General features: G+C 38.4%; 2 protein-coding genes across 6 annotated transcripts in view; one reads left to right on the forward strand and one right to left on the reverse strand.

Annotated features, from left to right (window-relative positions):
* Positions 1 to 9,411, reverse strand: part of ELOVL4 (ELOVL fatty acid elongase 4) — a 77,139-nt gene extending 67,728 nt beyond the window's left edge. The window contains exons 1-2 of the mRNA XM_062187586.1: positions 9,342 to 9,411; positions 7,282 to 7,410 (exon numbers count right to left, since the gene is read on the reverse strand). The gene's annotated coding sequence lies outside the window, so the exon portion shown is untranslated. The remainder of the gene's footprint in view (positions 1 to 7,281; positions 7,411 to 9,341) is intronic.
* A 777-nt stretch (positions 9,412 to 10,188) lies between these two features.
* Positions 10,189 to 27,953, forward strand: part of TTK (TTK protein kinase) — a 42,594-nt gene continuing 24,829 nt past the window's right edge. For 2 of the 5 annotated variants that reach the window (XM_062186411.1, XM_062186410.1), the window contains exons 1-11: positions 10,189 to 10,333; positions 11,538 to 11,678; positions 14,854 to 15,076; positions 15,403 to 15,509; positions 17,998 to 18,141; positions 18,617 to 18,731; positions 18,877 to 18,949; positions 19,033 to 19,127; positions 20,794 to 20,881; positions 22,012 to 22,132; positions 26,612 to 26,688. In XM_062186411.1, coding sequence (XP_062042395.1) covers positions 11,540 to 11,678; positions 14,854 to 15,076; positions 15,403 to 15,509; positions 17,998 to 18,141; positions 18,617 to 18,731; positions 18,877 to 18,949; positions 19,033 to 19,127; positions 20,794 to 20,881; positions 22,012 to 22,132; positions 26,612 to 26,688 — 1,182 coding nt within the window. In that variant the 5' untranslated portion in view covers positions 10,189 to 10,333; positions 11,538 to 11,539. Of the gene's footprint in view, positions 10,334 to 10,485; positions 10,934 to 11,537; positions 11,679 to 14,853; positions 15,077 to 15,402; positions 15,510 to 17,997; positions 18,142 to 18,616; positions 18,732 to 18,876; positions 18,950 to 19,032; positions 19,128 to 20,793; positions 20,882 to 22,011; positions 22,133 to 26,611; positions 26,761 to 27,953 lie in introns of those variants that run through there. The other 3 variants (XM_062186406.1, XM_062186408.1, XM_062186407.1) reach the window with 2 other exon arrangements.

Consider the following 27,953-nt stretch of genomic DNA (forward strand, 5'->3'; position numbering starts at 1 on the left):
TTGAGTACTATCTTTGTTTAAACAGTACCCCCAAATTATTATTATTTCAACCTCTAACAGTATAAAATGTCAATGAAAAATTTCATAATATTTTTCACTGTATATCTTTGAAATCTGGTGTGCTTCAATAGTTTATTATTTGAGAAGCAAAGAGAGAGGACTGTCATCAGTTCGTCCACTCCCCAATGCCTACAATAGCTAGGGCTGGGCTAGGGTCAAAGCTAGAATCCAGGAACACAATCTAGGTCTCCTACATTGGTGGCAGGATTCCAATCACTTAAGCCACCATCACTGTTTCTCAAGGTCTGCATTAAAAGGAAATTAGAATCAGGACCAGAGCTGGTTATCACATCCAGGCACTCCAAGGTGTGAATGTCTTAACTTGCTTCTTAACCACTAGTCCAAATGTCTGCTCCTGGCATGGATTTTATACTTACAGCTCATTTCATTTTGGACTAGTTTCATTTCAAGTGTTCAAAGGATACCATGTGGATACCTGGTACCATAATAGAGAGTGGAGGCTTATGAAACGCATCTTTAACTTATCATAAGAAATGTTATTCCATTTACATATGCCAGAGAAAAATTTAAGCAGTATATTTCAATTTTCCTCCTCCCAGTACTAGTGCTATTGTTGCCATATATTTGCTTTTGTGTACGTTACAAATATGAAAATTTTTTAGCCTTAGTTGTAAAGAGGTACATTTAAAAGCTAAAAGGTCTTTTTATATATATCCACATTTTTACCATTTCCAGTGTTCATTTTTTAGTATAGATTCAGAAATTTTCTTTTTTTAAAAGAGATTTATTTTTTGAAAGGCAGAGTTATAGAAAAGAGAGGGAGAGAGACAAAGCAGGGACAGTGTAGGGAGAGGTCTTCCTTCCACTGGTTCACTCCCCAGATGGCCACAACGAACTGGGGTGGGCCAGGCCGAAGCCAGGAGTCAGAAGCTTTTTCTGAGTCTCTCATGTGAGTGCAAAGGCCCAAAGACTTGGGCCATCCTCCATTACTTTCCCAGGCACATTGAGAGCTGAATCAGAAGTGCAGCAGCTGGGACCCAAACCAGCACCCATATGTGATGCTGGCACCACAGACTGTGTCTTAATGCATTAAGCCACAGCAATGGCCCCAGATTCAGAAATATTCTGCCTGGAGGCCTTTAATATTTCTTGTAGTGCACTTCTACAGATTATGAATTCTTTCATATTTTGTGTCTGAAATATATTTATTTTTCCTTCATAATAAACACTATGATTATTGGGTTTACAATTCCAAGTTGAAAGATTGCTTTTTCCTTTTCCTTTCAGTATTTTTTTAAAGATTTTAATTATTTTATTTGAGAGGTAGAGTTACAGACAGTGAGAAGAGACACAGAGAAAGGTCTTCCTTCCATTGGTTCACTCTTCAAATGGCCGCAATGGCTGGAGCTGTGCCAATCTGAAGCCAAGAGCCAGGCGCTTCTTCCGGGTCTCCCACATGGGTGCAGGGACCCAAGGACTTAGGCCACCTTCTACTGCTTTCCCAGGCCATAGCAGAGAGCTGGATTGGAAATAGAGCAACTAGGACTAGAACTGGCACCCATATAGGATGCCGGTGCCACAGACGGAAGATTAACCTACTGCGTCATGGCGCTGGCCCCTCCTTTCAGTATTTTAAAGATGTTGAACCACTGTTTTTTGGGTTACATTGTTTCTGAGAATTCTTCTACTATCCTAATGATTATTCCTCTATATGTAATGTGTCTTTTTTTTCCTTAGTTGCTTTTTTTTTCCTTTTATCACTAGTTTTGAACAACTTAATTTAGCACCTAGTTAAAGATTTCATAAAGCTTTTTATGCTTGGCAACTGTTGAACTACTTCAATATGTTGGTTTACAGTTTTCAACGTATTTGGACAAATTTTGGCCATTTTTATTCAAATACACTCTTTAGTTCTGCCTCACGAAGGAAAACATCCCTTTGAAAACTTTAGTATCAGGGCTGGTGCTGAGGAATAGTAGGCTAAGCCTCCGCCTGTGACACTGGCATTCTATAAGGGTACTGGTTTGTGTTCCGGCTGTTCCTCTTGCAATCCAGCTCTCTTCTTACAGCCTGGGAAAGCAGTGGAAGATGGCCCAAGTCCTTGGGACCCTGCATCCATATGGGATACCTGGAAGAAGCTCCTGGATCCTGGCTTCAGATCAGCCTAGCTCTGGTTATTGTGGCCATTTGGGGAGTGAACCAGCAGATGAAAGAACTTTCTGTTTCTTCCTCTCTCTGTCTGTAGCTCTACATCTCAAATAAACAAATACAATAATAATAATAAAAAAAACTTTAGTCATATATACATTTGGTCACTTTGAGTTGTCCCATAACTCATTGTTATGCTATTCATTTTTGTTTTATTTCTGTTTCAATTTGCATTGATTTTTAAAAGATTTATTTATGTATTTAAAATGCAGAATTTGGGGCCAGTGCTGTGGCATAGCAGGTAAACTGCCACCTGCAGTGCCGGCATCCCATGTGGATGCCGGTTTGAGTCCTGGCTGCTTCACTTTCAAATAGCTCTCTGCTATGGCCTGGGAAAGAAGTAGAAGATGGCCCAAGTCCTTGGGCCCCTGCACCCATGTGGGAGACTCGGAGGAAGCTCCTGGCTCCTGGCTTTGGATCAGCACAGCTCCAATCATTGTGGCCATCTGAGGAGTGAACCAGTGAATGGAAGACCTCTCTTTCTCTCTCCCTCTTGGCCTCTTCTTCTCTCTGTGTGTAACTCCTTTCAAGTAAATAAATAAATCTTTGGCAATAAAAAGCAGAATTACAGAGGGAAAAACAGGGACAGAGAGGGATACAGTGAAATTGAGAGATCTTCCATGTACTGTTTTACTCCCCCAGATGCCTGCAGCATCCACGACTGGGCTAGGCTGAAGCCAGGAGGCAAGAATTCCATCTGGGTCTCCAGGTGGGTGGCAGAAACTCAAGTACTTGGGCCATCATAGGCTGCCTCCCAGGCACATAAGCAGGAAGCTGAGTGGAAGGCAGAGTAGTCAGGACTTGAACCAGCACTGTGCTAAGGGATGCCGACAGTGCAAGTAGTGGCTTAACCTACTGCATCACAATGCTGAGCCACATGTAGATTTTTAGCTTTGTGTTTGAGGTTAATGATCTTTTGTTTTCCAGAGTCTAACTGGCTATCACACTTATCCAATGTAGTTTTTATTGTAGATATTATATTTTTCATCTGCAGACATTTGTTTTAGGTTTCCTCATATATTTCACATCTTTTCTTTAACATGTCTACACTTTCTTCTACTTTCAGGAACATATGGATACAGTTTTAATTACTGTTTTAGTATCTCTGTCTATTCCGTCATTTATGCATTTCTGAGTCTGTTTCCATTGAGTGGTCTCTCCACTCTCTCATTTACAGTTATGTTTTCTTGCTTTTAATGCTTGGAAATTCTTTCAAATAGATGTCAGACATTGTAATGGCCTGATTAACTTTTCTTGAATTTCTATAATCCTTTTCTCTCCAAGTGTTTTTTCCCTACAAAGGTTTTTTATTTGTTTGTTTGTTTTTAAGCCATGTGGCCAAGCTCTCCAGAGAGACAGAAAGAGTGTTCCCATCTGCTGGTTTCCTCACCAAATATTCACAGTGGCCAGACCTGGGTCAGGCTGAAGCTGAGAGCCAAGAACTCAATCCAGGTCTCCCATGTAGATGGCAGAGAATCAAGTACTTAAGCCATCACCTGCTGCCTCCCCAGGTCTGCACTGGCAGGAAGCTGGAGCCAGAGCCAGGAGTTGAACCCACACACTAAGATATGGGGTACAGGCATCTTAACCAAGGCCCTAATATCTAGGCCAAAGGCCACCCCATCTATGAATAACCTTGAGCTTTGTTATGGGACACAGTTAAGTCATATGGAAAACAAGCAGTCTGTCTTTCTGTCCTTTAAGAAATGCTCTTAGGCTTTGGTAGGCTGAACCAGCTTAGGCTTTAGTCTGGAGCTAATTTTGCCTCAATAGCAAAGCAATACCAAGAGTCTCTACCTGTCACTTTATAAGAATGAACTATTCCTTGCCTTTTTTGAGCTCTAGGGAGTATTCTCCCTAAGTCTTTCCTGTCTATAATTTTCTTCTGGCCTTGAGACAGGTATTCCCTTATCACACTTCACTGGAGACTTGAGGGGATTTATCCTCTTTAGGCTTCCTGCTGTCTTTTCTTTGACATTCTGTCCTGTGAACGTCAGCTAGCTACGCTGACCTCCCAGACTTGTAAGCTTTATCTCCTCAACAAAGGCAGAATGCCCCGCAATACCTGGATTCCCCTTACTGCACTACAGCTTGGACACTCTCCCTAGGAAGCTACTGGGAACAACCTTGAGACTCACTTCTTTGTTTCTCTCCTCGGAAGGATCATTGCCCTGATGTCCAATACTTGAGAACTATTGTTTTATTTTTTAGAGTTTGTGTTATTGTTTCCAGAGAATATATATGGACCATATCCCTTCATCTTGGCTGGACCCTATATCTGAGAATTTTATTTTTATGAATCTAATTGATGTTTTATATTTACTCCATGAATGTCACATTGCTAAATTTATCTTTTTAATTCTCTTACAACATTGTCTTTTTTGGTTTAATTAGTAGTGAAAATCAATAAGCATTAGTTCTGTATGCTCATCACACAAGATCAAGGACAGAATTCTGAAGCCTGCTGTTAGGGTCAACTTGAAGTTTTCCTGAAGTCATTATGAAATGGTTTTTGAGAACATTGTAGAGTTGCAGAGTTATCTCACATTACCAATGTGGGATGCACATGTTCTCTTGTCCAAAAACCCCATATTTTTTTCTAATGTTAAGATATTCTATATTTATGGCCTTCTCTTTTCTAAATATAGAAATAATCAAAGTGAGAATTTACCATATACCCTATGACTTGTTCTCATGTCAGCTCATATTGGTATCCAGAGATCTTTGCTTTCCAACAATCCAATAATCTATGTCAGAATTGGGCTAAAGTCTACATCAACATAATATAGATGTATGGCTTCCAAATTCTACCTTTTATAAAAGTAACATTTTTTCCATTTTTGGTTGTCTATCATTGCTCCTGTTTTTTAATTACTTTTCAGAGATTGCCAACAATGCTTCTGGCATAATATTTATAAATTTTTACAATACTGTTCAGTTTTTCTAGTGTATTTTACCCAGCTAGGTGAGATCCTTCTATATAGCAGAGACTGAAAACATATAAATAATTGTTTTAAATAATCCTGTGTCAGAAAATTTGAATGAATATTAAATGCTTGGGGCTGGCGCCACGACTCACTTGGCTAATCCTCTGCCTACAGCGCTGGCACCCCGGGTTCTAGTCCTGGTTGGGGCGCCGGATTCTGTCCCAGTTGCTCCTCTTCCAGTCCAGCTCTCTGCTGTGGCCCGAGAAGGCAGTGGAGGATGGTCCAGGTCCTTGGGCCCTGCACCCGCATGGGAGACCAGGAGGAAGCACCTGGCTCCTGGCTTTGGATGGGTACAGCGCGCTGGCCGTAGCAGCCCTTTGGGGGGTGAACCAACGGAAAAAGAAAGACCTTTCTCTCTGTTTCTCTCTCTCTCACTGTCTACCTCTGCCTGTCAAAAAAATAAAAATGTCTTTCACATATATAGTCTAAGCTAACAGTTTCAATCATATTTGTTTTCAAGATTGTCAGTTTGAATATTATCTTCATGATGGAGAAAAATAGGAGTTGTGATTGCTATTTTTCTTCTGTCATTTGTAATCATAATCTATTGCTTAAATTACTAAATAATACTTGATACCCAAGTGGTAGCCTCAACCTGTTACTGCTCTCTTCATTGGTCAGACCATAATCAATGCTACCGTTGCTTTCTCTTCATAACCTATTAAGTATTTTGTTAGTGCTCCAAGGAGTTTTTTTTTTTTTTCTTTCTTTTTTTGGTAGGAGAAGGGCTTTTGAGCATCATGATCTATTCTGTGATAACTTTCCTGACAGTACTCAATAGGCTCTCATTCTTATAGGTTCACAGTATTCTAAGTATACCCAAATCAGCATGCACTAATAATCCTTTATCCCAGAACATACTACCGTAAAGTATCACACAACTTATTACAAATATAAAAACCAGATGTATTATTATCATAAATTTAACCTATGCACACACACAAAATAAACCCAAGTGTAGTAAATAGTCTCTAAAATCAAAATTTGGAGCAGAATGAGATAATGCAACAATGATATTAACCAATGAAGAAAAAAACACAGAAAATTGTAAAGATTAGCAAAAAGTGATGATGGCAAAGTTATATGGTCCAAATTTTTGTGTGACAAATATTTGAAACTCTCCATCTTAAAATAAAGTCATAGTCTTTTCTGCCTAATCATACTGTTTTGTGGGAAACTAGACTCTGAAAAAAAGTTTACATAGTCAGGATGAAGTTGGTTTCAGGCCTAAAGAGAATTGTGGTGCAGGAACTATACAAATATGTCACCAGAAATAGAATTTTCAAATATTGTAATGGTTCTAAGCATCAGTATTTAGCTAACATTTATCATGTGCCTACAGTGTACCAGGCACTGCTTTAAGGACTAAGAATATAGTAATGAACAAAACAGACAAAAGTTCCAGTTCTTACAAGTTTGCATTATAGTAGGGTAGGGCATAGAGTCAGAAAAAAAAAAAAAAACAAGCAAAAAGAAATAGGCCAGATATATAAAGTTTTAGTTTTGTCTAGATTACCACTGCCAACTTGATAATTTTCAATTTCTATTAACTTAAGTAAAATCAAATTTTCATCTTTTTTTTAAGATTTTTTTTTTTATTTGAAAGGCAGAGTTACAAAGACAGGAGAAGAGACAGAGAGAGGGAGAGAGAGAGATCTTTCATCCATTGGTTCACTCCCTAGAAGGCTGTAATGACTGTGGCTGGGCCAGTCCTTAGCTAGGAACCCTGAGTTTTGGTCTCCCAAGTGGGTGCAGGGGCCCAGGTACTTGGGCTGTCTTTGGCTGCTTTCCCAGGTGCATTAGCAGGGAGCTGGATTGAAAGTGGAGCAGCCAGGTCTTGAACCAGTGAGCATATAGGATGCCACCACTGTAAGTGGAGGCTTAACGTAATATGCACAATGCCAGCCCCCAAATTTTCATTTTTTAAAAATTTTGGAATATTTCATTTATAAAAATTGTAAATGTAGTACATAGAGTTGTTGTAGAATACTCAATTTTTCTAGTGTGAAGAACTTATACTACCATAGTATACTTTCAAGACTAAGAACTAACACAGGTACATTACCATTAATGGATTCCAAGACTTTATATGGATTTCAGCAGTTTTTTTCCTTCATGTTCTCCTTCTGTTCCAAGATTCAGTCCATAATACCAAAGTGCATTTAGCCATCTTGTGTGCTTGCTGTCTTCTGGTCTGTGATAGGGTGATATTAATTTTAATAATATATTCAACTCAATGTAACAAAAATATCACTTCAGCTTGTAAATAATAATTGAAACATTATCAATAATATGTTAAATTATTTTTTCACACTAAGTTTTCAAAATAAGATCAATCTATACTTATATGTCTATATAACTATAAAATACTATAGACATATCTAAATAGACATTTTCATTGTAAGTACTTGATCTGTATGTGGATCTTACAAAATTTACAGATGAAAATAGATTCACATAAATTGTTTGAAGAATATTTGTCTTCCAATAAGTATACTAAATATCACTTTTTAAGGTTATAATTAATTTAAAAAGTCAATTCCTTGTTTACATTAGATATATTCAAGTATTTAATTGCTGTGTGTTGCTAACATCTATCATATTGAACAGCGTAGCTCTAGACCACTGTAAGGACTTTGGGTTTTTAGACTAAGATGGAAAGGAATCACTGAAATGTTTTCAGTAAAGGAGCGACATGATCTGATTTAACATTACTCTGCTGTGCTGGAGAACAAATTGAGATAAGTCAAGGGCAGAAGCAGGGAGACCAGCCAGGAGGCTGCTGGAGTAATCCAGGCGAGATGCGAAGGTTGCCTTGGAATAAGGTGGTAACAGTGGAAGTGAACAGAAGTGGGACTGCAGGAGCTTCCTGTGACAGAGCTTTCAATCTGCTCATGGACTGAATGTGGGGTCAGGGATGACTTATGGTTTGGGGCCTAAAAACTGGAGACAATGAGCATTTCAATTTTTTGTTTGTTTGTTTGTTTCTTTGTTTTTTTAAGATAAGCTTATTTATTTTGAAAGAGAGAGAGGGAGAGCTACACAAAGAGACAGAGTTATCTTCATCTGCTGGTCGACTCCCCAGATGGCTGCAACAACCAGGGCTGTCAGGCCAAAGCCAAGAGCAAGAAGCATCATCCAAGTTTCCTACATAGGTGGTGGGGGCCCAAACACTTGGACAATTTTCTGCTGCTTTTCCCAGACCATTAGCAGGGAGCTGATTGGGAAGGGGAGTAGCTGGTCCATGATCTGGCATGATATGGGATGTTGGTGCCACCTGCTATGCCACAACGTGGGGCCTCATCAATTTCGGTTATTTTAAGATGCCTTTGAAGCATTTAGGTAGAGATGTTAGGTAAGCAATGGATATTTCAGTATGAAGTTCAGGAGGGAGCTCAGCTGGTGATACACATTTGGAGTCATCACATATAGACAGCATTTAAATATGTAAAGCTGAGATCATCAGGGGCCTGCAATGCTGGCATCCTATGCCTGCTAATGGCCTGGGAAAAACAGTAGAAAACTGCCCAGGTGCTTGGGCCTCTGCATCTATGTGGGAAACTGGTATGAAACTCTTGGCTTTGGCTTGGCCCAGCCTTGAGAGTTGAGGCCACTTGGGGAGTGAACCAGGAGATGGAAGATATCTCTTTCTCTGTCTTTCCCTTTTTGTCTGTAACTCTTTGAAATACATTGTTTACGTTGCTTAATCTTCAAACAAACAAAAACAACAACGAAAAAACCCTGAGATCATCGAAACAGTGAGTCTAAGGGGAGAAATGTTAAGAGTGAGATTACTCAGCAGCAGCATTTTCAGGAAAACGCAAGCTTTGGGATTAACCGCCAAAGACATCAACAAGAATTGGTAGAATAGTAAACTACTTTCCGGCATAAGGCAGCAGTAGACCCAAACAGTGCAAAGGTGACAGTGAACTAAGGTACTGCAAATCATTTTCTCCACTGACCCAAAAGTACATAGCTAGCAGACACGGAACACGCATTTGCGATGAAGGGCGGTCACGCGGGTGGAGTGGCTAGCCAGGCTGGGAACGAGCGTATTCTAAGAACGGTTGTGCAACTTCAATGATAACTGCAGTTGTTTCCTACACAGGCACAAAGACAACCAACCTGTGTTACGCTAGAGCAGGAACCCTCACGCGAGCACAACAGAACCATCTCCCCTGCTTCCACAGATGAAAGTGGTGCCCTGGACCACAACGCCAGTTAGCAGAGCCCTGCCCCAGTCAAGTTGACCGGGTAGGCGTTTCTACCCTGAGGACACAGGGATGGGCGCAGATAAGGCGAGTACAGGCAGGGCAATCCTGCCCAGCGTGTGAGTTCTGCTCAGCATTTGGACAAAGGGGAGGGAGGGTCTTGGGCTGAAGACGAGCAGGGAGTTGCTGAAGGGTCGAGTAGTAAACGAAGCTCAAAGGCAAGCAGCACCGGGATTCTGGAGCCAGCTGCAGGCCCGAACGCAGCGCCGCGGACAGATCCTTTCTTGCCACACTCTACCTAAGCTCGGCAATGAGGAGCTCGGGAGACAAAGGGCTGGGGGTAGCGTTTAGGGTGAACGGCCGACCGCGGCGCACGCTTAGGGTCCTGAGGCTGGGAGTAGCCGTCCCCGCCCCTTTATGTCCTCTCACCGGGTAACTCCGCCCCGGAATAGCTATCTCCCTCGCGCTCCGCAAAAAAATCCAGCCTGGTAAAACTAGAAGGTGCACAAAAGCCAGCAGAATGGCGCCCGGGGAACGCCTGCCAAACACAGGCACAACAACCCCCTACTCGCCCCGGCTGGGCTCAAGCCCGCGTGGGTGGCGCAGGCGCACGAGACCCGGAATCGACGGAGCTCGCAGCCGGACGCAGGGCAAGGGAAGAGGCGGTGCCGAAGCACGGAAACCAATCACAACGGAAGCCGCCACGTGACTCGCGTTGGCCAATAGGAGGACGCGGCGACGACGGCGCGGAAATTCAAACGTGTTTGCGCAGAGAGGTTTGGGTTCCATCTTTTCTTTGCAGCGCCCTTCCGGGAGTGAGTTCTGCCTCGCGGCCGCACCTAAAAACAGCGGTAGCCGGTGTGTGGACTCAGCATCTCTGGTCGGTGAGGTGTCGGGGCGAGGCAGGTGCGTCTCAGAACTGGGTGGATGACGAAGGGCGCGGCTGAACCAGCTGGAGGGGGAGGGGAGGTCTCGCCGCCAGCGTAGGTCTGGGTGGGGGTGATGTGGAAGATGTTACTGAGGAAGTAAGAAGTGGGTGTGGACCTCCGAGAAGAGGGCACGACGGAGCAGCTGCGTACGAGGTGGGATCCCCAAAGTCCGCCCCTCTCGTACTCGGTGGGTTAGAACTGTCAGGAAGTGGGCGTGTGTTCTGACAGTTACCGTCCACTCGGGATTTCAGAGGCGGAGTGAGATCTTGCTGCCCACTTTCTCGTCCCTTTTCGTGGTTAAACTCGAGGACGAGGCGTGCTGATAGCGGTGACCCTGGTTACCAGGTTTATGTTTGAAAAATCATACAAGCGACGGACCGGAAGACTGCACTTTGTTGCCCACATACCGACATGGAGTTTAGCAAATGCTTAGCACTGTAGGAAACAGTAGATTGTTGTTATTAGAACGACTGGGTAGTGAATCACGATTCTCCCAGTTCTGTGCAAGAACAAACCTGCTGGATCCCAATTACCAATAAAAGCCTGTGATGTTGTCCATATTCTACTTTGAAAAAAGGTAAGGATTTACTCAAGGAAAGCAGGTGAATAAAGGAGTGGTAATTCTCATTACCAAAAGGATTCTTTGTTTCTCGGTCACTTCGAGAAGCCAAGCACAGCATCAGAGTTTTTAAAAAATGACTTAAATTTTCAGATGACCCAGAGAAAATAATTTTGTAAAAAAAAGAGTGACAGTTGATTCCATAATGGAGAAAGTGAGGGATGTAAAAAATAAATTTAATAGCGAAGACCTTACTCTTGAACTCAGCTTGAATGAAGTCTCTGCTTATACTAAAGGAAGGCATTCAAGTGCACAGAAGAAAATTTTCAAAGGGAATGTAATTTTTGTGTTGTGCAGTGACTTCCAGCGTGTACCTGCATTGAGGTTGTATTGGAAAGAAAAGATTGAACCCTATTGAAACCTTGCTGGACAAATTACAAAAATGTGTCCATTATTTTTGTGCACATAGCTGCACTAATACTACCCTAATAATATCTGCACTTAGGTCTGTTCATAAAACTAATGATTTATGCCCTCTTTTGGGTTGTAAAGGGCTAATTGGGAGTTCTTTTTTTCTTCCTTTGATGCTAGTAAATCTAGGAGCTATTGTTTTTTCCCTTAGAAATGGAGGCTGAGGAGTTAAGTGGCAAAGAATTGACAATTGATTCCATAATGACCAAAGTAAGAGATATAAAAAATAAGTTTAAAAACGAAGACTTAACGGATGAGCTAAGCTTGAATAAAATCTCTGCTGATACTACAGGTGAGTTTGTTTTTTTCTTTCAAAAAGTCATAACTGTTTGTTGAGTGTTCTCTAAGGTAAAGGAATGAAGTATTTAACTACTGAGTGTTAAGGTAAAGTAATTTTCTCAGTAAGTGATGCTGGCATCAGAGAACACTTTATTTTAACCATTTTGTGTGGGAGTATTCCACAATTTTCTGCTATCTTTAAAATAGATGCCTAAGATCATTTATTAGAGTGTGCTTGAGGTACTTCTCTTATCTCTTCCAATATTGTCAGGTACTTCTGCTGATAGGCCTGCCATTAAGATATACCATCTTTGCACTTCCTTTTCTTTGATGTTAAATTTACAAATGAATTTAACATTAAGCACAAAATTTTTGATTTGGAGAACCCTGTTAGTCCCACCAACCTGCTGAGGTGGGTGTGTCCCCTATCTTGCTTGCCAGTTCTCTTTTTCTCTGTGCTACTAAACACTTGATATTGATATACCGTTTGCTCAGGTTGTTCATTGTCTTTCTCCTTTGTTAGAGTGTGAGCTCCATGAGGTCAGGGTTTCTAATCTCTTTTGTTATATTCACAAAAATTAGAACAGTGCCTGGCATGTAATAGACACTTAAATATTGAGTGATAAATGAAAGTGCTCCAAATTTAATGCCATAGATATGTGAAAAGTAGTGGCTCTGAAGTCTGATTCTTAATATTTCAAATTGATGTGGTCATTTGAACCGTGGCCTTTGGATAAGTTTATCATGTCTATACTAACATTTGAATGGCCAAGGGATTAAAAATAAATGGAAGAAACTATGACTATGATTTAGTCATAGTGGTAGACTAGGTTCACTTTGGGATAACCTAGAAAATTAGAATTTTATGTTAAGCAAAGTCTTAACAGAATATCACCGTACTTTATTATGTGTAGCACGAACAAAGTTGTGCACCAAGGTATTTAAAGTACTTGCTTAAAGATTTATCATTAGGGGCCAGCGCCGTGGTATAGTAGATTAAGCCTCTGTCTGCATCGCCAGCATCCCACATGGGCATTGGTTTGAGTCTCAGTGCCCTACTAACACGCCTGCAAAGGCAGCAGAAGATGGCCCAAGTGCTTGGGCCCCTGCATCCACAAGAGAGACCCAGAAGAAGCTCCGGGCCTTGGATCAGCCCAGCTCCACCTGTTGCTACCATTTGGGGGGTGAACCAGCAGTTGGAAGACCTTTATCTCTGTCTCTCCCTCTCTCTATCTGTAACTCTGCCTCTCATATAAATAAACATTTTTAAAAAAAAAGATTTATCATTAGCTCAGTCAAAACTAAACACCAAGCCAGGGAGCATTATGACGCAGACCGGGTTAAGCCACTGCTTGGGACACCTGTATCCCATACTGGAGTGTGGGATTGAGTCCTGGCTGCTCTACTAATACTCACTCCTGGGAAGCAGCAGATTATGACTCAAGGACTTCAGTCCCTGCCACCCATGTGGGAGACCTGGATGGAGTTTCTGGCTCCTGGCTTCAACCTGGCCTGGCCCTGGCTGCTGAGGCCATATGATGAGTAAACCAGCAGATGGAAGATCTCTGTGTCTCTCTGTCACTCTTTCAAATAAATAAATAAATCTTTACAAGAAACCTATGGAAACTTAGCATTATATTGATAGTTTTGAGGAAGATGTAAGTTAAATATTGAGGAAGGCTTAAAACTGCTTAAAATCAGTTTCTTTCTTGATGAGGATTGTGTTATGTATGAGTGCATCATATGAATACTAATATGATCTTTGTTTAACACAAATGCTGCATGTGTTAAACAGAATAATAAATTATTCAGAGGCATAAAAAATATATCTGCAAAGCCAAACAGGGCAAATGTATTTTATAGACATTTCACAGACTAAATTTGTGAGGAAAGCAGTAGAAGATAAAACTGGAACATTAAGATGAAATTAGACCACATTAAATTTGAAGTGAATAAACACAGTTGGGAACACATTGTTTTGGTAGAAAGCAGAAATAGGTTTTTTTTGTTTGTTTGTTTTGCAAAAGTAAAGATTTAGGCTTTATTGAAGGTAATTGAAGTTGATAAGAAGGAATGATAGTTTCTCTGGGAGATCTGATTTTAATAATGCTGAGTAATGCTGAAAATATCCTGAATAGGAGTCTTACATTTTTAAAACAACTAACACTGAAAAAAAATAAGAAGTACATGACAGTGTGCGAATCATATCTGAAGATTATTCTTGCTATTTCTGTAGGCTAGGGTTTCACAGAGAAAAAACTGACCTGTATAAGAAATCCTATACATTCGGAAGGTCTAGATCAGCACAGGTGTGGGTTTGTAGAACCAAGAAATTAGCAGGTCTCTATGTGGATAAGTTAGAGAAGAAAATGAGCATGTTGGTTGCTTATGGTTTTTCTTTTTTTAAGTATGTATTTTATTTATTTGAATGACAGTATAGCAGACAGGGAAAGAAAGAGGTTTTCTACCTGCTGGTTCACTCCCCAAATATTCACAATGGCCCGAACTGGGCCAGGTCGAAGTCAGGAGCCGGGAACTCCATCCAGGTCTCTCATGTGGGTGGAAGGGGCCCAAGTACTTGAGCCATCTTCTGCTGCTTTCCCAGGCACATTAACAGGGAGCTGCATCAGAAATGGAGCAGGCAGGACTCAGAACTTGATAAGGCATGGCAGTGCCAGCCCCTCGATTGCTTTTCTTTTATAAACCTGGTTTTGTGAGGGATAAGGAGGTAATGTTGAATGGGTGCAATTATAAAGAAGGTTATATTAGAACTGGGGTAATTAGTAAGTTTCTTAATTCTTAATGAATTTTCCAAGAAAGTTGGTTCAGGTGGTATTGTGAGAGACTTAGGTTTTTAGGATATAATTATGCTGTTATAACAGAATTTTCTTACACTACATATAGTTTTTAAGGGCTACTTAAAAAACCCACTTATTTTTCACATTTTTTGCTTTCCTTCAAAATAGTTTTTTGAGTATAATACATTCTCATAAAAGATATATATAGTTAATAAGCTGCTTATATTTATATGAATTGTTTAAGATTTTAAAAGTAGCAGAAAAGATTTATGTACTCATATATTGACACTGACAATATACATGTTTAACTATAATTTGAAGAAAAAATGCAGTTTAGTACTTGTTTTATGTTTTTCTTCTGTTGTGATATATTTTGTTTCCTTTATTCAGATAACTCAGGAACTGTTAACCAAATTATGTTGATGGCGAATAATCCAGAGGACTGGTTGAATTTCTTGCTCAAACTAGAGAAAAATAGTGTCCCCCTAAATGATGCTCTTTTAAATAAATTGATTGGTCGTTATAGTCAAGCAATTGAAGCACTTCCTCCAGATAAATATGGCCAAAATGAGAGTTTTGCTCGAATTCAAGTGAGATTTGCTGAATTAAAAGCGTAAGTATTATTAACCAACAACATTGCAAAGAAGGATAAGGAAAATATTTCTGGATTACTTGTGGAAATTTGTATCTTTTGACCAAATACTTTTGATTATAATTAACAAGGTACTAATAATGTAAGCTGTCTTTATGATGTATGTGTTTCTACAAAGTAGACTTTTTTCACCCTGCCAAAAAAGATTTCTTAGAACAATCTATAAGTAATTTTACACACAGAGAAAAGCAATTTCCTGGGTGTTTAGGAAAATAGAATGAAGAGTTACCAAATTTAGGTAGCTGTGCTCTTTTCCTCAAAATGTAATTCTGACTCTTCTCTCACAGTATTCAAGAGCCAGATGATGCCCGCGACTACTTTCAAATGGCCAGAGCAAACTGCAAGAAATTCGCTTTTGTACATGTATCTTTTGCACAGTTTGAATTGTCACAAGGTAATGTGAAAATGTCAAATCTAAATTTTAAATAAAAGATTGCTTTCTATTGTGTCACATACTAACATTAAATAATATATGTGAAATGAAAATTTAAGGCAAAAAGTATTGAAGTTGCTCAGATAAGAATATGGGGGTAGGAGGAATGCCACCTAAGCATAAATGTTTGTTAAACTAGCTTTTCTGCTTTTAAGGACTAGTCCAGGGAAATAGACACTACATTTACACTATAAATTAGTTTTGGGAAATTACAAATGAAAAAGGCTTCTATTTTCTGAGTTTTTATAGGATGAAAGAGATATATATTTATATTGAAACTTGGATAAGCTTTTCTTATGCTGCAGTTTCATAGACAGGAGCTCAGTCCAGGTCTCCCACATGAGTGGCAAGAACCATTACTTGAGCTATCACTGCTGCCTCCTTGGGTCTGCATTAATGGGAGATTGAATTAGAACAGGATTGAATTAGAAGTCAGAGCTGGATATTGAACACAGATTCTCTGATAGGGATAGGGTTTACATAACTGCTAGGCCAAATGCCTATCCCCAGAACAGTCACATTTTCAGACCTTTCTAGCCAGGCTATTAGTCCTCTCTCTTTTCTTCATTTTCTGTGGCCCTAGTATATATCCTCAGTTCACTTCTGGCCTAGTGTTGCTATTTTCCTTCTGCCTTCTTTCTGCTGTTCTCTGATCCCATTTACTACCAGTGATAAATATTACTACTATCCCTATGATGGTGCCCAAAGCAGGGCTTAGTAACTGGAGAGCATTTCCCAGGACTGTGGTTGGAGAAAAGGGTTTTAACAACTCAGGTTTGAGAACCCTAAACTATTACCTTTTCAGAAGATTTCTGAATCTTAGTAATTGGAATAATCTTTTCCAGGCTGTCTTATACTTTATCAGGTTATTTTGAAAGAAAGCTTTCCTTTGCTACCTACAAAAGTTGACTTTTCCTTTTCGCTTGTAAGAGTAAATGTGGCCAGGCCTTTAAGATTTTTTTTTTTTTTTTCCATTAAAAAAATGTTTTTTAATGGCAGAGGGTGAGTGAGAGACACATAGACACAGAAAGATCTCCCATCTGCTGGTTCACTCCCTAGATGCCTGCTGCAGCCAAGAGTAGTAGAAGCTGAAGCCGGGAATCAAGAACTTGATCTGGGACTTTCAGTGGGTGACAGGGACCCAATTACCTGAATCGTTTGCTGCCTCCCAGGGTGCATGCGAGCAGGAAGCTGGAATCAGGAATATAGCTGGGATCAAACCTAGGCGCTCTGAAGTGGGATGTAGGCAATCCAAGTGGCGTTTTAGCCACCTTGCCAAACACTCAGCCTCCTTGTATTCAGGTCCTCTATCATGGCCCCTCATTACCAGCTATGAATTTTTAAGTCTGTAGAACACATAAATATTGAGTTGTCTGTAAAAAGTAAACTTTGTACTACAGCAGTGTTACAGTCTCTAGGACAAAATTGTGACTGTTTTGAGCTGGGTTGATGAAAGGCTATTTGGAAATACATAATACCCTTGAAATCCTATGGCACAGCATGGTGTGTGTATTTCTGTGGGTGTGGAGGACACTCCATAATTTTTAATCAAATTTTAAAAGGGATCCATGATCTTAATTCATATGCTATCTAATTACTAGTTCTTATCTAATAAGCCTTTCTTTCTTTTGTTGTCCTAAAATATTCAATATGTGAAATTTTACTACTTCCATAAATGTGGGCTTAATCACTATCAAATATATTCAGAATTTCAGAAGAGTTGTTAACAGAAAGTATAAGTTGTCTTGATCATCTGTAAGCATCTGAATGCCATTTGAAGAGCATAGTTCAATGGCTCTAATTAATGTTGATAACATAATCTGTAGGTTCATGATGTATACATTTAATTTTTATAAATAATTTCTGTAAGTTTACAGTTGAAAGAAAATTTGTTTAGTAGCCTGTTTGCAGTCAGAAAAGTGATTTTGATAGTCTCTCAATTATTTTGCATTTTGAGCGTAGTGTAGCTAAGTTGGACAGTATGGATTAATCTTTACCATTGCTTTTACTTACAGGAATCCTTTTGATACGAGATTCCCTTTAGCAAAATGTGTCAGCCTTTACTTGATGACTGAATGTCATTTATGAATGATGCTTAGATTAAAATGTCATAAGATTGCTGTTCTTGGGACTGTATTAACTTCTAGAATTCCCTTGTGTTTCTGACTGTTGTAGTTAGCTTTGGCTTCTCCTCCTGGTAACCGCTTTATTACACTTCTGTTACTTCTGAAAATGGATTATGGTGGTAAACTAATGTACAGGTACAATGGTTGCATATTATACAACCAAACTATTTTGACATTAATGGATATCAGAAGAGTTGATTATATATGTAAGAGAGAATTCCTGTGAAATAAAATGCATGAGAGTTAGAAGAAATATTTTTACTAAGTATCTAGGGGGGATGAAGATTACTCCATAAAATAACAGTTATTTTTTACATTGCTAGGTAATTTCAAAAAAAGTAAACAGCTTCTTCATAAAGCTGTAGAAAGTGGAGCAGTACCATTAGAAATGCTGGAAATTGCCATCCAAAATTTAAACCTTCAGAAAAAGCAGCTGCTTTCAGAGGAGGAAAAGAAAAGTTTATCAGGTAACTATTAATGTGTGCTGATATACTTTTCTGTAGTAGGTGTTATTACAAATAAAAATTAAGAATAGTATTTTGTAGAAAAATATCATTTATGTAGGATGGTTAAAATCTCAAGAATAAATTAATAGTTGTAAAGATGGGAGATATTTAGAAGTGAGAAGGTTTTACTACTCTCTTAAAGTCTGTTTTTCCACTAACCAAACTCATTGCTAACAGTAAAAAACTTTGATCTAAGGAAGAGAATGGTGTTTTGCTTTTAGAAGTAGAGAATGTACTTTTACCTGGAGAAAGCAGTTATATAAATAGAAGGAATTTGAAGTAGAAAATTATCCCAATAACATCTTCATGTTGGTATATTACTTAGGGGCAAATATTTATTATAAATTGATTTTTGAGTGTTTTTATTTAAAAGATTACTTTTTTGTGTATTCTTTTATGTCCTTAAAATTTAATTGTAGTTTCAAAATTTTTGCAGCACCTACAGTATTATCTGCCCAAGAATCATTGCCCAGCTCACATGGACATTTACAGAATAGGAACACCAATTGTGACACCAGAGGACAGGCTACTAAAGCCAGGGTTTTGTATGGGTAAGGAAGCAGAATTAGTTTTTTAAATGTTCATCTGTACCAATATGTCCACGTATTTCTTTTTCATGTAACTATAATAGGAATGCTTAGCATTAAAGTGGAAATACACATTCATACTCTTGGAAACTATTTTCTTTCTGTTTAGAGAGAATTTGCCCCCACAAGATGCAGAAATAAGCCATCGAAATCCCTTGAAACAAACTACCAAAACTAAACGGGTAAGTTATTGTTAATTTGCTTTGATTAAAGCAGTGAAATTTTTGTCTTAATTTTTTTACTTAATCTTTCAAAACATTTTCAGTCATGCCCATTTGGAAGAGTCCCAGTTAACCTTCTGAATAGCCCAGATTGTCATGAGAAAATAGATGGTTCAGTTGTGCCAAGTTTTACAAAAAGGTATGTTTGAGTTTTAATTTTTCAAATTTGTTGTCTGTATTTGATGGCAGAATCATCTTAAAGTCTTTTACTGAGTAGTAGTAATTATGATTAAATTGCTATTCAGTATTATAGTGTCTGTAAATGCTATCAGAACAAAGGAATTAGTAGAGAAAATGACTATTTTGCTTTTTCACTATTAAAACTATTCTTTAATGGAGCTATTAAAAACTTAAGAAACATATTGGAAAAATTGTTAGGTCAACATGAAGCTTCACAGACTGTGCACACAGACATACATGGTACCAACTGGTGTGTGAACATATCCTCTCTGTAAGAGTCTCTTCCTAGTGTGGTTGAATCTCCATAGCAGGTATGGAAGGAGGTCTGGAAATAAGTATCTTTCCCAGCTACTTCCGATGGAAGACTAGGTGTCAGTGGGAAAGATTAACTTGTTCATTTGCCTCAGAGTCTAGAATGGAACAGATTAGATAGGGATGAGATATAGTTCATCACTTCCAGTGTGTTTCACTTCCCTCAGTTTGGGTGTTTATTAAGTAGTGTTTTAATTAAGCTAAAGAGTTTTTTGGTCTATTCTTAACTCTATAACCACCATATATAATATTATGTTGGAAAAGGTTCCTTGGATTCCAGAGGATCATTTTGTTAGTAAACTTTATAAACAGTTTTTAGTTGATGTCTTCTATAATTAAAGTCCTATTTGCATCTCCCCTCCCCTCCCCTCCCCTCCCCTCCCCTCTCCTCTCCTCTCCTTTCCTTTCCTTTCCTTTTTTTAAGATTTACGTGTTTGTTTTAAGTCAGAAAGAGAGAAGAGACACAGAGAAAGGCATCTTCTATCTGCAGGTTCACTCCCTCAGTGCCTGCAACAGCTGGGACTGGGCCAGGCAGAAGCCAGGAGCCAGGAGCTTCTTCCAGGTCTCCCACATGGGTGGTAGGGGCCTAGGGATTTGGACCATCTTCCACTGCTTTCCTAGGCACATGAGCAGGGAGCTGGATTGGAAGTAGAGCAGCTGGGACTTAAACCAGTGCCCATATGGGATGCTGGCACTGCAGGTGGTGGCTTAACCTGATGTGCCATGACTTCTGCCCCTATTTACATCTTGACTGATAATATTAGAAGAGCATTTTGGTTATCAAGGTTAAGCTTCAGAATCTTAACTACTTTCATCTCATATTGCTCATTTCATTCCCATTACCTAGATGATGAATGAAGAAGCTTTTCTCCCACTCCAAAACAATAAAAACAACCCCCCCCCCCAAAAAAAAAAAAAACCACAATTTTCTTGGTTCCTGTAATGATAGATTATGCTAGTACTGTGGAGGCCCACAGAGGAGTTTGTTCTCTGGATCTTATCTTTAAGCTATTTGCAATCTGAAATGTAGTGTTGCCTACACACTTTTCCTTTCTCACATTCTTACCTTAACTATGACTGTTACTCATTAGATAATGAAGAGATAAGCAGTCACCTAACTCTTTATTGTTTATGTCATTTCTCAGCACTTAATTTTTTAACTTTGTACAAGTGTTAGAATCATGTCACTTTAAAAAATGTCTTTTTAACAGATTTTTTTCAATACATTTATGTATTTGTTAAAATGTCAACTTTAAAATGAAAATATTAATTCTAAATTACATGCTAAAATTGCTTTGTTTTATGGCTTTTAGACAGATCTCTGGATCAGAGTGCAGAGATTTAATTGTGCCTGGATTTAGATCAAGTGGAAATGATTCCTGTGAATTGAGAAATTTAAAGGTATTTCAAGTTTTAAGTCTCTATATGAAGCAAAATCTGCAGATCTAGGTTTTGTGATGAAGTTTTTTCTTAGTTTATGTCTCTAGCAGTGTTCCTGCAGTTCCAGTAGGTCTGGGATCACCAGTGGGAAGGCATATAGAAGTCTGAAACACAGAGACTGTTTCTCCAAGATTAAAATGGTAGAACACGATTCAGGGACTTCTTAGAGCGACCATGAAGCACGATTGATTAGGTGTATGTTTAAGCAGATTAGTTGGCCTGGGTCTGGTGATGGCTGGGGAAACTATTGCCCCACAGTTTTGTTTCCTTGTGTTTTTAATCCTAAGAATCTGACCAGACATCTTGGCTAAAAATGAGAGTAAATTGTGCTGTGCAGAGACAAAGGAGTAAGTATTCAATCCTGACCTCCTTTGTGGCAGAATAATTTTGTGTGAACTTCAAAGTCAGAAGGAAATAATTATATTCCCTGGTGCCCTGTAATTTTTTTTTTTGTTTGTTTGTTTTATACTATTCTTACCATACTTTACTTAAACCCTGGCATTGAGATATAGGTCTTTTCAATTTTATATTCTTTGTAATGCCTCTTTTGTGATTGTTTTGGAATAATTTTTCCTAATCAAGGCTATCATAGGGAATAATGCATAACTGTGCTGAAATGTTTACTGAGTTTATAATAATTACTGTCTTGTATTTGTGTTAATACAATTATTAATTTTAACTAAAACTTTTATTTTCGGTGATTAAGTACTTTATTTTTCAATAATAGGAACAAAATGCTCAAATCATTTCTTTTATCATGATGCTTATTCTATGTTGGATTCAACGTTCTAACCTCTCTTTTGAAATGAAATACCTTTTAGTAATATAATTATTATAATTGAAATAATATAATACGTAATAATATAATAATATGTTATATTATTATAATTGAAATGGGCCAGATTATGACCCTTCCTATTGCTCTAATCAATAATTCAGGCAGTTAATCTTTGCAGGAAGCTTGTGAGTCTATATACGATTATAGAGATAATTTGGTTAGTAGTCTTTATATGGATAAACTGTAGTATGTTGAACAGTAAGACAAATTAGTGCTACTACTTCTTTTGGAACTTTATTTTTTTCTCATGTAGAGTGTTCAAAATAGCCATTCCAAGGAACCTTTGGTATCAGATGAAAAGAGTTGTGAACTTACTGCTGAATCAGTAACCCTGAAGAATAAAACTGACTCCAGTCTTCTAACTCAATTAGAAGGTAGGAATGATAGAAATCACTAGACTTATTTACTTATTTAAGAAAAATCACTTTACACCTTTAGAAAGCAGACTACCTCACCATGAACTGTGACAGGAGACTGTGTCTGTGTTCCTTCATTTTGTACTTTAGTTCAATTCAGTAGTGTGTATGAAAAGCAAAGACCGGTTTGTTTGCCTAAAAAGTGTACATAAGGAAGGGTGAAGGGAAAATACAATGGAAATGAGTTTTCTTTTCAGTTGATTTGACAAGTATTTTCTAGAAAGGACACGGAGCTGTTTCATATGATACTTCTCCTTTTCATCTTTTTATTATACATTTAGCTTATTTACTTTTAATTTATTTTATGTGAAAGAGAGACATGGACACACACAGAAAGAAAGAGAGAGAGAGATCTTCTTCCACTGGTTCACTTCCCAAATGCCTGCAAGAGCTAGATGGGGACAGTTCAAAGCCAGGGGACTGGATTTCAATCCAAGTCTTTTTGTGAGTGTCAGGGGTCTAAACTCTTGAGCCATCACCTACTGCCTCCCAGGGTCCACATTAGCAGGAAACTGGAATTGGAAGCCATGCCAGTACTTAACCCAGGAACTCTGATATGGGATGTGGATATACCAGCTTATGTGTAAACGTTTGATTTTCTAGTTTGTGGGTACAGTGATAAGTGTTCCAGGGGTTTATAAATGAGTGAGACAAAGTTCCAATGAGGTTGCATCATTATAATGATTATATTTATAATTTATAATTATAATGATTATATTTACTGTTTTTAGATGAATTCTTGTTGAGTGTCTACTCTGTACCATTAGTGCTTTATTTTGAAGTAAAACAGTCAGAAAACTGCCCACAGTTTAGTATCAGAACTCAGTGTATACTTGTATCTAATACTCAATTAAAAATGGAACACTGTTGGCAACTCAGTAACCTCTTTGATCTCCTCCCAGCCAATACCTTTCTCCTTCCAAATGTACTCATTCATGTACTTATAGTGTCTATTTTGTTGATTTTTATTGCTATACAGCAGTACATTGTATGAATGTTTTCTTGTAACATGTTTTCTGTATGAATGAATTTGTTTATCTAAATGTACATGGATAACAATTTTTGCACAATGAACAATGCTGCAATACTTTGTCTTTGGTTTACATAGGTACACATTACTACTGAGTATATTCCAAGAGGGATTGTTAGGTCACATGACATGCATACGTTCAGCTCTGGTAGATGGTGTTAGTTACTAAAATAGTTGTATTGACTGTTGAACATCAATGTTATTCTCTTTCCATATTCTTTCGAGTCACTTTGTTTGAAGGGCGGAGTGACAGAGAGGAAGAGGCATACAGTGAGGGATCTCCCATCCACTGGTTCACTCCCCAAATAGCCACAACACACAGGGCTGGGCCAGTCTGCAGCCAGTAGCCAGGAACTCCATCCTGGTCTCCCATATGGCCAGGACTAGAACCAGCGCCCAGATGGGATGCTGGCGCTTCAGGCCAGGACTTTAACCCACTGCGCCACAGTGCCAGCCCCGATAATGTTATCTTTTTAAAAGAGCATTTTATCTTCTAATCTTCATTAGTATTTAAACATATGATTGAGTTTTACTTATTGGTGTTAGAGATAGTGACATTGCTAAATTCACTGAATAATAGTTTGCCTGTGTATTCTTTGAAATTTTCTGAACACATAATCATCTTGTTTAAAAACAATGTAATTTTTTTCTTTCTAACTCTCATAATAAAACTTTATTTTCTTTACCTTGGTACAGTTGCTATGACCTTCAGTGCAATGAATAGAAAGGATATGTGATATTCTTCTCTGATTCCTCACTTTAAAAGAAAGCTTTCAGTATTTTACCTTTAGTATGGTGATTGATGTAGATTTCTATAGCTATTCTTTATAAATTGAGAATTCTTATATTACTAATATAAGTATTGAATTTTATCAAAACCTTCTTCTGCATCTATTTGATTAACCATACACTTTCATTCTCTTTATGATGGCAAAATTACATTGATTTTCAAATGTTCAGTAAATTTTGCATTTAAGATTAAGCAATTTGAATATAATTCACTATATCCTCATATATTAAGTGCTAATATTTTTTTTTCCAGAAACCTCTATTTAAAGAATACAAACTTCATACTTTTCGTAAATACAACTTTAGGAATATAGTGGTTTTTCCCACCATACCCACCCTTCCACTCACACACTCATCCTTCTTCCTCCTCCCTCTCCTATTCCCATTCTTGTTTTTTACTAAGATCTATTTTCAGTTAACTTTATACATATACAATGAGCTCTGTACTAAATAAAGAGTTCAACAAATTCTATGAAAAAAAATACTGTTCCACAACCATCGAGACAAGGGCTGTTCAAAGTTGCTGCATCTTGAAATTAGTTTCACTTCTATAGATTACCTTTTATGTGCTCTATTAGTTATCACAGATCAAGAAGAACATATATTTCTCCTTTTGGGCCTGGCTCACTTCACTAAGTATGATGTTTTCTAGTTTCACTGATTTTGTTGTAAATGACAGGATTTCTTTTTTTTTTTTTTAACCGCTATGTAGTGTTCCGTGGTGTATGTACCCTGTAATTTCTTTATCCAGTCTTCAGTTGAAGCACATCTGGATTGATTCCATGTCTTAGCTATTGTGAATTGAGCTGCAATAAACATGGGGGTACAGATAACTCTTCACTATGCTGATTTCATTTCCCTTGGGTAAATTCCCAGGAGTGGGCTAGCTGGGTTATATAGTAGGTCTATGTTCAGATTTCTGAAGTATCTCCATACTGTCTTCCACAGTGGCTATACCACTTTACATTCCCACCAACAGTGGATTAGGTGCCTTTTCCCCCCACGTCCTTCCCAGCATTTGTTTATTGATTTCTATATGAAAACCATTCTAACTAGAGTGAGATGATACCTAATTGTGGTTTTGATTTGCATTTCCTTGATGCCTAGTGATCCTGAGCATTATTTCATGTGTCTACTGGCTATTTGGATTTCCTCTTTTGAAAAATGCCTGTTTAAGTCCTTTGCCCTTTTCCTAACTGGGTTGTTTGTTTTGTTGTTGAGTTTCTTGATCATTTTATATATTCTGGTTGTTAATCCTTTTATCAGTTGCATAGTTTGCAAATAATTTCTCCATTCTGTCAGTTGCCTCTTCACTTTGCTGAATGTTCCTTTTGAAGTGTAGAAGCTTCTCAATTTGATATAATCCCATTTGTCAATTTTGGCTTTGATGCCTGTGTCTCTGGATCTTTTCCAAGAACTTTTTGCCTGTGCCAATGTCTTGCAGGGTTTCCCCAATGTTCTCTAATAATTTGATTACTTCTTAGTAATCATACGATCAATTTTTTGAATTCTGTTTCTGACATTTATTTCATCAATCTCTTTATCTTCATATTCTAGTATTGAAATGTGTTCTTTTGGGAGCATCACGTTGTGTTGGCTTCCTTTTTCTTGTTTCTTGAATTGCTGTTTATTGTTAGGAGTTTGTGGTGATACTTGGTGGCTCCTCACCCCCCACCCCCCATGACGTTTATCTGTGGACTATGCCTCTGTGGCTTAGTGGACTGTCTGCTCTTTTTGTGAATACCCAGAAATGTGTGCTGGGTGTGGTCAGGGAGCTCTGTTCGTGCTCTAGGGTGAGGGGAATGTCTAAGGTGACACCCAAGTTGGGTGTGGTAAATCTTTTTTTTTTTTATTTTTATCAGAGGGAAGGTTTGTTCAACTCTGTTGGTGTAGTTTCATGCTCACCTCCTCACCTCAAAGGAGAACAATGCCTAGGCGCTAGTCCCAGTGGGTACAGTTTTCATATGCACTGCTACAAGAACCACACAAAGGATCCACGGAGTCTTCAGTGTAATAGGGATCCTGCAGCAAGGAACCTCACCAGGGAATCAGGGAGCCCTGAGCATGTGAAGGCCCCCACAGTGACTGCCCAAAGTCCTAACCATACCCCTCGCCCTCCCATGCAGCCATAGTGTTTTCCTAGTCAGGATCCTTTATTGCCAGTGGCTTCAGCTGCTGCAGTCTGGTTTCACCTCACTTCAGAGCTGGTGCTGAGGCTCTCGGCTGCTGGGGTCCTGAGTTGTGCACACCCACACCCTCCACTTAGGTCCACAGTGTCCCTCTAATTTGCATGAAGCAGTAAGTTCCCTCCCTATTCCATCATCTTGACTCAGTGCTAATATTTTGTTTTTATATTTTTATTGTGTTATGAAAAGAAAATGTTTTGTTATTCATAGTAACAATTTAGGAAGATAACTGTTGTAACTTTGTAAAACTGACTTACAGAAAAAAAATTGTCACCAACTGGCTTAGCTTTTAGTTTTTTTTCTTTTCTTTGATTCATTGTTTTTAAAAGCAAAAAACCAATACAGCTTATAATTTGTTGTATTTTAGCCTTTGCTTTGTTATTATCAAGTATCTTTGCTTTGTAATGACAACAACAACAAATACAATTGCAGAAACTAAAGAACATCAAGAACCAAAGATTCCAGAAAATAACCAGAAGCCTTGGCAACCTAAGAGAAAGTCAGAATGTGTGAGTCAAAATCCTATTACATTTTCAAGTCAGTGGCATATTCCAGAGCTAACCCCAAAAGTTGATGCAGAGGTGACTTTCTTTTTTTTCTAAATTGCCTCATCACTATTGTTTATAACGTATTACTGAAGTTTGATGATCTTGCTAAATGTTTTCTTTCTTTAAATTCTTTTGTACCATATTTAGTGGAATCATTTAAGGGTTGTTTTTTAATCAGTTAGAAAATAAGGATTAGCAGTTATAGGTTCAATAAGTGTATATGTCAGATTAAATTCTATTTTCAATGTTTCTAGATTACTGATAGACTGTTGAAGGGGTTGGCAAACCATAGTCTTTGAGTCAAATCCAGTTGCCAGACTGTTTGTGTAAATTTTGATTGGAACACAGCTACACGCATTCATTTACCTTATCTATGGCTGCTGTTTCAGAGTCAGGTAGCTGCAGTGGAGATCATTTGCCTTCGAAAGCCTAAAATGTTGAATATCTGGTCCTTGGTAGAAAACTATGATGATCATCCCTAAGTGCAGTGCTATCTCAAGCATTTAACATTTCCCTATGATCGTACTCATAGATAAAAATAGAAAAATATAGGTTAGGCTATATGTGAATGTGTAGTGTGTTGAATGGTCATGCCAGGAAGCCATTTCAGAGGGAATGAACTGGTAGGCTCCTGGAGGGCCAGAGATAGACTCTGTGGTCGTACTTTACTCACCAATTCTTTTCAGTGACTTTTAGTGAAAACAGTAAAAACTTATATTCTAACTCAGTGATTCTCACATATTTTGGTCTTGAGACCCCTCTACACTCTTAATTTTTGAGGGCTGTAAACACGTTCTGTTTGTGTGGAGTATATTTATTTCTATTTACTGTATTAAGAGGTAAAACTGATAACCAGCATTTGACACAACGGTTAGTAACACTGCTTTGGACACTCGCATCCCATGTTGGAGTCTCCGGGTTTGTGTCCCAGCACCACTTTCTGTTTCAGCTTCCTTCATCCTGGGAGGCAGCATGTGATGGCTCAAGTACTGCAATCCATGTGGGAAACTCAGATGGAGTTCCCAGCTCCTGGTTTCAGCCTTGCCCAGCCCTGGCTATTGTGAGCATTTGAGAAGTCAATCTGCTCATGGGTAATTCCCCTCCCCCCCTTTTTGTCTCTGTTTTTCTCTCTCATTTTTCTTCCTCTTAAAAAAAAAAAAAACAAAAAAACAAAAACTTTTAAAAAGAAAGTAAAACCAAGCTTTTAAAATACTTACTGAAAATAA

The sequence above is a fragment of the Lepus europaeus genome, chromosome 3 (genome assembly GCF_033115175.1).
Source record: "Lepus europaeus isolate LE1 chromosome 3, mLepTim1.pri, whole genome shotgun sequence".
NCBI classification, from domain to species: Eukaryota; Metazoa; Chordata; class Mammalia; order Lagomorpha; family Leporidae; genus Lepus; species Lepus europaeus.